The sequence below is a fragment of the Mauremys mutica genome, chromosome 7, assembly GCF_020497125.1.
Source record: "Mauremys mutica isolate MM-2020 ecotype Southern chromosome 7, ASM2049712v1, whole genome shotgun sequence".
NCBI lineage: Eukaryota > Metazoa > Chordata > Testudines > Geoemydidae > Mauremys > Mauremys mutica.
In genome coordinates this window covers 108,743,929-108,754,298 of record NC_059078.1, presented here as the reverse complement: position 1 = coordinate 108,754,298, position 10,370 = coordinate 108,743,929, and the positions used below count along the sequence as shown (strand labels likewise).

Sequence of the window (10,370 nt, the reverse complement as noted above, 5' to 3'; positions counted from 1 at the left end):
AATTATAAATATCTACATGTGGAGTAAAACCTCAGGGCAGATCCTCAGCTGGTGTAAATTGTCATAGCTGTGACAATTTATAGCAGCTGAAGATCTGCTCTACCTCACTGTGAGTTGTGCAGCCATGAGGTCTTTTTAAGAGGTTTGGTACTAATGCTGTTGTGATCACATTTATAACTTACTTTACATTCTCAAAGGGTTTCTATTTTTAAGCATCCTAAAATTGCATTGAGGGCTCTACGTTTCAGAAATTATAGAAATTTTATCATTTTATTGAAAACTGCACTGAACGCTAAATGTCCACATTCACAATAAACAAATACAATAACGGTAACACACTAAAACAAAACATACTTCTGATAGCCATTGTTCTTTCTGTTTGGGACAGTTTAAGATTTTTTTTTGTCACAGAAACAGGAATGCAACACCCCCCCCCCCATACAAAGGCTCAAAACAGGCCATCTTTTTAAACAAAAAGGCGATGATTCACAAAAGACTATGAATATAACATGTAACTAGTTGATACAAATCTAATAGGATTTGTTAAAATCAGTCACATCTAATAACACATTTTTGAAGTGTCCTTGTATAAAATATCACGTGAAGAAAAGAAGACTCTTATCAATGTCTAAAAAAGTGGGTTTTGTTCATACAGTCTGACAAGTTACCATAAAAAGTGTTTCCTGAGACATAAGGAAATGCAACATTATTCTTCTTGAACCCTTTCCAGCTCAAGACGTTTGCACTCGATAAAATAGCTGCAGATTTAAAACTGAGAAAATATATTTGAGTACAAATAGTGTGTGAAACTTACTTTTTTTTTTTTTTTTTTTTTGCATCCCTGGGGGGCATAACTGAATTTACAGCTACTTTATTCAGTGTGTCGGTCAGATGAGAGAAACATTTCTACTTTCATGTTTTAGGAGGGGAGCTATTTTACTGACACCTTTTTTTCACATCCTAACCTTCCAGGCCTGAATGGCTATAATTAAACTTTATTAAGAGAACTTTCATTATATATTACTGGCCAGCTAGGACTGCACCAAGACATTTTTTCTCATCTCTAGGCCAGTATTTTCTCCTTCTTCTGTAAAAAGAGGTAACCAGACAAGTGAATAAAGAAGGGGCTGAATCCACATGATGGTTTCCTCTTAAATTTCTCATGTTAACTCTTTCAGGTTTGCTTGATGCAACACTGTAAATACAGGTGAATAGGCCCTGCTATTCCCAAGGGCTGAGAAGGGGAAATCTGTTTTATTCTTGTGATTGATGCACAGATGAAGGAAACTTAACACACAGTAACCGAAGCTGATCATTAATGTATATCATCCTAGTTGTCAGTACTTCAGTAAAGCAGGTGACTTCTTCAGGGTTTCTCCCCAGTCTTGACTGCTATCGCATTGTAGTTAACACTGGAACATCAATGATGCATCTGTCCAAAATCAACATTACAAATTTTGTATCAAATTCCTTTTTTAGTTCCTGTATAACTTTTTTTTCACCCAATGTCTCTTGGTCCCAAGTTTATTGAATAATTTTTAAATTAGCTGCTATTGCTCATTAGGGTGCTCCCTGTTGTCCCCATGTTTTGTGGGCTGGTTAGGAGATGGAGCTTGGGAAGGGTGTGCCACTGTTGGAAGATTGTGGGTAACGGGAATGCCTCCAGGTATGATGCCCTCCATTGCTGCTGGAATCCCTCCAGGTGCAACACTGACCATGCCAGGTGGATATCTAGGAAGAAAACAGGTAATGACACCAATATGCAAAAATACTGTAGCAAGACATGTATTAAGGAATGACCAGAACCAATTACCTGTGTTTTGGAAGGAGTTAAGAGTTTCTCACTCAATATATGCTAACGGTGTAGTGGTGTCTATAATTCACCACAACAGACAGCAAGGTATAACTATTCTAATACCTAAGGCATTTAAAAACAAAAAACCTACTGTTTGCTCAAAAGCTTAAAGTTGAACTAATTTTTAAAGTAAAATAGCTCAGCTAGGGCTGTGCACATTTATATTCCAAATCACTTCAGAGAAGCTATGATCAGATAGGGAGAAAAACTGCAGCTGGTGTAGTCTCTATCCACTGGTGTAGTGATAGTAACAGTCATGCCAACAAGCCTTCACACCATAGACTAATCACATACCTCCAGATCAAGGTTTTTTTGAGACAATAACATTGCAGTAGCCCTTGACACAAAACTACTTAAATGATAAATTTACAAGGAAATGGAATGAGGCTTTAGCCTTTATACAGAACCTGAAAGTCCTTCAGTGGATACACTAGCGGCCACTAGGAGCTGATGTGAAAAGATCCCTGAATATGGACTTGTGTGATTTACAGCCATACTTTGTAACTAATGAAGACTTTAATGGGCGAAGAAGAGAACTTCCTCTATTAAAAAAGAATCCACTCGGGGGGTGGGTGTGTGTGAGAGGAGCTGATGTGAAAAGATCCCTGAATATGGACTTGTGTGATTTACAGCCATACTTTGTAACTAATGAAGACTTCAGTGGGCGAAGAAGAGAACTTCCTCTATTAAAAAAAAATCCACTTGGGGGGTGGGTGTGTGAGAGAGAGAGAGAAAATGTAGGAGGAAAATGCTTTCAGCATTCGTTGTTACCGAAGTGTTTATATAAATGTTATTTCAAGCTTTCTCTACTCCTGCATTTTTGTAGTGAAGGGTGGTATTCCATGTTCATCTCTTCTAGTGTTGAGAAGGCGATCAGTATCTAAACAGCACTACCACTGTAACCTAAGGAACAAGTCCCAGGCCCAGCTAGCAGGAAGTAAGGCAAGAAGTGACAAACTTCTATTTGAATTGGGTAAAACTGTTGGGAGGGCGGGGAAGAAAAATAAATGTACTGAATATTTAAAATGCAACCAACGCTTCCTTCCCCGTCCACCATCGTACTTCACTACCCTTTTTTGTCTTGCATCATGCCAGCCCATTGATTGCAATCCTTTAAGGATTATAATGTGCTTAACTTTGCACATGGTTAGCACACAGGCTTTGTGGGTGTTTGTTTTTTTTGTTTGTTTTTAATTAACTCATAGTGGCTCAAGCTGAGCTTTCCTATTGACACCACAACTACCCCATTATGTTTTTTTCAGCTGTCTTAACCATAGAAATCAGCTTCTCACTTAGGAAAGATCTGAACAAATCTACTGGCCTCATGTTAATGCATCGTCTGAGATACATTTTATGGTACAAGAATGTAGCCGGGGAGCAGGTTGCATGTGAAAGTGAGCTCAATGAGGTCCCTAACTCGCACCAGGTCTGCTAAAGCATCGACACACGAGAAGATATTTTAACTAGATTAGCGTAATCTCGTCTAAAGGGAAACAATATCTGGTGGACCATTACCATTCAAACATTTCACTGAACTCAGTCTTCTGAAAATGACTCTTGTAAAAGTGTGCAACTACCACTTTGAACCATGCTTATGGAGCTAAATGTTTCAGGGGAAGGTAATAAATTGCACACACAGCTTGTATTCTACTGTGGCTATGAAGTTGATATACAGACGCTGTATATTTGTGGGACAGCCAAAGGTCATGAGGACACACAATTTTAGCCATAAATATTTTGAACTCTGACTGATGAATAAAAGTCTGGTAGCAGCTTATTTTTCATGTAAGATGTGACAGGTGTACCAAATACCTTTTGGATTCAGTCCTTTCCAGGGGCATGAAAAGTAATGCACACTCAGCTGTTAAGTTGGAAAAGCTTACACTGCTTCAGAGGCCCAGGAAAACATTTCAATGGCTGCATTTATAGGGAAGGGTGCAAAACATGGGCCAGGGGATGTTGAATAGAGGGAGGAATTTTGGCTTAGCTGACATGGGTGCTAGCAATGCTTAGGAGAATTTCTGGGCTGCAGGGAGCAAACGCCAGCTCCACCCGGATGGGAGAGATGCTGAGTATTGTGCTCACTGTAGGATAGCAGCTATTATGCCAGCCAGGTTCTAGGAAGCAGCAATGCACTAACCGTGCCTCCTGCCAGAACCTCTCCATGATGCCTAGTATTCCCCTCGGCTGTCTAATTAGGGCAGCTTTATGGTCATCTTTGAACATGTGCAGTAGCACATGTGGGGGGCTTTATCAGAAGCCAGGATCTAGAGCACAGTTTGTGCTCAGGCATGGGGCTAATAAGTGGTGCAAAGCCAAAAGTAGGAAGGAACATAGTGAGTGCTAGGGCTTGAAAGATGAGATGTATGCAGAGGAGGAATGATGCAGAACCTTGAGAGAGGACAAGGACACATACCTTGAGCTTAGTATGAAGAAGAATGATGGAGGTAAGGAGGGGTAGGAGCCAATACTGCGGTCGCACTGTGGCAGGGCATGCCGTGATAAACACAGAGGGCAGACTGGTGGAGTTCACAGGAGACAAGATGAGATACCCAAGGCATGGATCAGAGATGGAGGGGACAGGACAGATGTTAGAGAGGGAAAGAAAGAAGACATGATCTTGCTAGAATCCTGAGGTGGAGAGAGGCAGCAAGAGCAAAATGATGGTTAGCTTAGGTGCTGGAGAGTGGTGGCATTTTCATCCATAAGAAAGAGAGGAAGAGATGTAGATGGAGAGCAGAACCGATGCTGAGCTTGCAAAGGAAATGTGACAGGAAGAAATACAAGAAAAGTCTGATGGAGCAAGATCTGTAAGTAAGTCATCAGTATGGAGGGCAGAGCTGAAACTAAGGCATCAAAAAGCAAGTGTTAAAACCAGAGCAATGGCCAAGCATGAAGTCCCTTCCATCAGAGGAGCAGTCACAAAGGGAAGAGATGAGTATGTTCCAGGAGGAAAGTGTAGAAGAGGCGGATGCAACAGACTCTACCGAAGTGACAACAGCTCAAAGAGACTGAGGAGGAAGAGGCAGCCATTCAGATGAAGTTAATAGTAGCTTTGGTATGAAGTGGAGAGGGCAAGGGCTAAAAGGAAAGGTGTGGGTAAGAAATTTCAGGTGCAGGGTTAGACTTACATGGAACTCAGAGGTGAAGGTGAGAAGGGAAGTAGATGGTTTCATCCTAATTGATGGGGGAAGAAAAGGCCATTGTCAATGATGGCTTCTTAGTTCCACTGGCACAAGGATCTTGATCCTAAATTAGACCAACTGTGCTAAAAAGTTTGATCCAAGTGGGCCACATTTTCCAAGTTGTGGCTTCAAATGTTAACTTTGCTCATGAGCAAAAACAAACCAACTCACCCAACACACGCTGTGGATACACACATGTTGCATCTCATTAAAATACCTGGTATCCTGGCCTCTACTGCTACACCTGAAAAATGCGCTCATACTTTACAGTGGGCAAGCATACTCCAAAAGTGGCTGATCTACACCAATGAAAATATATTGTTAGCAATCTGTGCTGTACATCATATGTTCAGAGTAGACATATCAGATTCATGGTATCTAAATGTGTTATACAATAAGCAGTGTGTGGGGTACACACTGTAAAAATGGTGCACGTTAAACAGAGAAAGCAACAGCCTGTAAGCACAATACACTCTGATATGGCACATCTCAATGCAATTACGAGACGGCCCACATGTAATGTTCTGGCTACTTTTTGATTTGACATTCTCCAGCAGAGTCATGACTTGTTTTGTAGATAGTCCAAATAAAATGAGTCGCTCCAGGCAACAGTGGAATCTATCCCAACATTTGTTTTGTACTGTGTATGACACCACTGTTGTCTGAACTGCCTCATTCATGCTTAATGATGAGCGTTTCATACAGAGTTGAAAAGCAAACCATTTTACTCCTTCATTTCCTCCCTGCTTTGGTTACTGCGGTGTAAGTTAACTACACAACTGGCTATGGACATTTTACTGACTGTTCTAATTGCCTTCCCCTTTAAAATACTACAAACATGAACAACTCTATTTTGATACGATTTTCTTGTACAATTAAGCTGTAGCCCATCATGGAATAATATACAGCCTTGGCCAAGCACTCAGTAGCAAAGTGCCATTGTGATATGCAAAGGCCAGGATCTGGCTCCACATGTGGATTTTACAATCTGGCTGGGGGGGGGGGGGTCCTTAGTACGGGTGCTGTGGGAGGGCCTATAGAAGCGAGGAGGATGAATGTGCTACAATTAATCTCACTCTTCAGATACCTACTTCCAGTAGAATTATGCACTTAAACAGGGACACCGTCAAATTGTATCTTCATAAAACAGTAACCGTGGTTACAAAACCCAGCTTACACAGAACCTGGAAGCACTTTAAAAGCCTCATTTACTTTCCGCTGTTTAATTACTTTTTTTGCATTTCTCTCAGTTTGGACCAAGAAAATTGAGAAATCAGTTTCATTTTCCAGTTCTCATTCTCTACCCCGGTGCTGCAGTATTCTGGTTACAAACACTGCAGGGGAAAGGCTATTCATTTAAAATAAACACAGGGAGTTTTTTTAAAATCTTGGACTCCTGGCCTCGGGTTGTGTAAGAGCTTGGTTCTATACACCTAACACCAAGACTGTAAAACCTCATGGAAACTGCTGGGTGCGCAGCACTGTTGAAAATCTAGGTTTTAAAAGTCTAGCATTAAGCCTCTTACTTCTGAAAATCTTGGTCTAAGTATGTGACCTAACAACATATCGGAGTACTACTGTATAACATGATCTGCATGGTGCTGATATTAGAAGCAGTATGGCAAAGCCTCTGCTGAGTATTTCTCTCTCAAAATCCTGTGCCCATTTGTGTTTTCTTGCACTCTGAGCCTTTGCCTCAAGTCCCATCTTCCTCCCCGGATACACTCCCCTGGCACCCCCAACCGCACACGTCTGGCTTTGTGAATAAAAGGCACAGGCTGTTTCCTGTACAGTGCCCGTATTTTTATTTGTAAGTCTTTCGGATTGTTCCACCCCCGGCTCTGCAAAAGCGCCACAGCTCCTTATAGAAAGTCCTGGGGGTATTTTTAGTAAGAATAATGCACTGAGTCTCAAGTTTTCCCTCCGCTTCTTAGGCCATGGTGATGAGTTTGGTATGAATGGCTAGATTAAACAGATCAGTTTAAGACTGCCTGAAGCCCTTCGACAGAAGTACTGAGAATATCTAGAGAGATTCTGTGTACGGGCCATTTATGGAGATGCAGCGTTAGCAGCTGCTGTGATGTCTCAATGGAATAAATGTGTAAAATAAACTAAGCTCACTCTAGAATAAGTAACTTGAGCAGTGCTGATAATACACACACATAGTTCCTCTACCTAGTCAAATCCACAGAGGGTTTTGGTTTTTTTTTTTAAAGCAATAGTTACTAGCAGCATTGTCACTGCATATGGAATTCCACTCTGTATAAAACAGCTGTGAAAATACTTTTCTCCCTCTTACCTGTATGTGGCACCATTGAGCTCTGGATGAAGTGCTTGCTGATCTATTACTGACCATGGGGCTGTTGTGACAAAGAATTCCTTGTTCACGCAGTTTCTTAGGCTTTCTGGGATGCGACCTGGAATATAGTTATTAAAGTTAAAAACGTGTTAAGCAACTTAGGGCCTTATCAAGATACAATTGAGCTACTGTTTACTGATTTCTGCTGCGACGGCTAGTGTGAAGGAAAATCACATTCCACAAACAGCGTGGAACGGTTTGAAGAATGCAGCAGTGTTTTTGGAGCCAGAATAGCAGTTCAGCATCGCAGGCTGCTGTGCCTCTATTGCGGAAAAAAGAAAAGTCTGTAGCTAGACTTTCTGCTGATTTCAGAGCTGCATCTAGGCAACAAGCTTTGGCACCACCTAAGATAAATAATTTCTGTTGCACGATGAAGAGTGAGAGCCAAAGTTTGGCTGTAAAGTTATATATACATATAATAGGCCCGATTCGTGGGACAAGTTCAGCTGTGCCTGCAGCAAGACCCACAGAGTGAGGTTTTGGGGCATAGGTGTCTTTATTTTACCCTTGTAGTCCTCCGCTCTAGGGCTAGCTGGTTCCCCAGTCACTCTCCAGCATAACCTCATGGCGGCCCTAGGTTACATGGGTTGGTACGCCGCCCACACCAGGTGCCACTGCGGCACAGCCGCCTTCGCTTCAGTGCTGGGTGACTAAGATGACTGGGTGGAATACTGCTGGCTACTCAAGCTCTCCTGGTCTCCTCAATTATGTGCTCGTGTTATCTGCTCCAAAGGCACGAGGGAAGTTGGGGGCTGGATCTCCGCCATTTCCTTTTTGCTCTATGGTGACTGGGGGGGTTTAGCTGGGCCATATAGGTCTTTATGGTTAAAGTGCCTGGAGTCCTTGGGACACCAACGCCCTCTGACAGTCACTGCACAATTATTCTGATTTATCAGAGCTTGGGACATCAAAGGTTATTTTTCAACAGACCCTGGTTTGTTGCTTTAAAAGCAGCAATGATTAAAATTACCCCTACTTACACACGGTCTGCGTCAGCCAGGCAGCCACGTGCTGCGCTGTTCACAAGCTGCACTGTGTGTAATACCAGTAACACTTGTCGGCCGACAGTGCTTTATAAAGGGAGTGAGGATCATTTCACACAAGTCACGGAGAGGTTAAAGGTTTGGTACCTTCCCCACCGGTACAAATGGGAGTAATGATGAATGCCCACTGACTTCGGTAAGAGCTGTGGGTGCTCAAGCAGCACCTGTTTCAAATGGGCCATATACGAGCTGTCCAACGTAACAGCGACTCTGGCAAAGCCAGGTTTAGAAACCAGGGCTCCTGGCTCCTTGTCCAATCCACTGACTCATGCTGCCGATTACAAAATAAACACAGGCAAAATAGAAGGTGTGTAAGATAAAAAGAGAGTTAGATACCTGTGATTGCGCGACGGATTTCAGTAGCAGCAGCCTCTCTCATCTCTAGGGATGCCTGCTCGCTGTACCAAGCAGTGTGCGGAGTACAAATTAAATTAGGAGCATCTTTCAATGGGCCTTGAGCAAAACTATATAAATATGAAAAATCAGGGTGAAAGTTACAAATCGTGAAAATCTAATGGGCAGCTTCCTTCACGTGCAAGCCACTCTGCTCTAGCCACATGATTTACAGCCACAGCAAATGTAGTGAACACGGAACACCACAGGTTCTCCCTCTGGTCTGAAACTGTTGAGTGGTGTCTGGCACTGGGGGAAGAGGTGCTGAAATACTGCTTTAGTGCCGGGCTTCAGGGGGCATTTTGGACTTTGCATCAGTGCTGAAAAATTTAAAAATCAGCAGTTGTGATAAAAAGAGCAGGTGAGTTTGACAGCCTTTTATAAACCTGCTGGACGATTGATTTTAATACTTCCATCACTAGTATTAATGAGGAGATAAATGACTGGGTGTCTCTCTAGCAGCAACAATAATTCATCTGTCTCCAGCAGAGTGTTTCTTCTCCTACACTATGGACTGAAGGAGCAAAGTCACTAATGCTGGAGACATGAAGAGACACAGTCAGGTCATTTGAGAACTTGAGTTTGTAAGTTTTGTATAGAGATATACATACATAAATAAAGAGAAAGCTGGGTATTCACCCACGAAAGCTCATGCTCCAATACGTCTGTTAGTCTATAAGGTGCCACAGGACTCTTTGCTGCTTTCTCAAAATGGTCAACAGAAATATGTCCATTTGCAGTACCAGTTTTCATTTGCATTTATAAACAAATATTTTCCTGTAGTGTCTGCATTGCAAACGTAGCAGAAAGTGAAATCTTCATGTTTATTTTCATTGTCCAGTGGAACATTCTCTCTAATGAAACAGGACTTTTGACCTGACACGGTCCCTTTTCAACTTTGTTTTTAAACCAAAATTTTAAATTATTAATGGTCTCAAGACTTCCTTGGATTACTGGTTCTAGAACAATGCCTGTGGTATTTTCTCTTTCATAGCACTAGGAATTCTAGGCTCAACATTCACAGGGCCCAGTTGTGGGAGCTGGTGTCAATGGGAATAAATGTGAGCCCTAAAATAGCTGTAAAATGAAAAGTGAATTAACTGCACTATGTATAGGTAGCTTTTAATTTAAAAACAAATTGTTTACCTAAATGGCTCTGATTCATGCACATCAAGCGCTGCTCCTCGTATCCTTCCTTCTTTCAGGGCTTGAGTTAAGGCTTTCTCATCCACAAGCCCACCGCGTGCTGTGTTTACTAGGAATGCTCCCTGCCTCATCTGATGGAAGCCAGGAGGAAAGAGACTATTCAATATGGTTATTCAATGACTCCTCACTTCTCACTACATGGATTTAAATGCTACAGTAGGTAGCATCCTCTCCTACTGACATCTTCCAAGCCACAAGCACTGGCTGCAGAATCTCAGAACACTTTATATAGTAAATACAGGCAGATTTTCCTTGCTGGAAAGATTACCTCTGAACACGTAAGCTTTGCCTATTGACTATGCAAGGTTGCACAGTGTAGGATTAACGCC

The 10,370-nt window shown here is 42.0% G+C and overlaps 1 protein-coding gene across 4 annotated transcripts in view; it reads right to left on the bottom strand.

Moving 5' to 3' along the window:
• Positions 1-257: 257 nt before the first annotated feature.
• Positions 258-10,370, bottom strand: part of CTBP2 (C-terminal binding protein 2) — a 231,923-nt gene continuing 221,810 nt past the window's right edge. For 3 of the 4 annotated variants that reach the window (XM_045025959.1, XM_045025961.1, XM_045025962.1), the window contains 4 exons: positions 9,982-10,112; positions 8,779-8,906; positions 7,340-7,457; positions 258-1,731 (listed from right to left, as the gene is read on the bottom strand). In XM_045025959.1, coding sequence (XP_044881894.1) covers positions 1,551-1,731; positions 7,340-7,457; positions 8,779-8,906; positions 9,982-10,112 — 558 coding nt within the window. In that variant the 3' untranslated portion in view covers positions 258-1,550. Of the gene's footprint in view, positions 1,732-5,257; positions 5,340-7,339; positions 7,458-8,778; positions 8,907-9,981; positions 10,113-10,370 lie in introns of all 4 variants that reach the window. The other variant, XM_045025960.1, reaches the window with a different exon arrangement.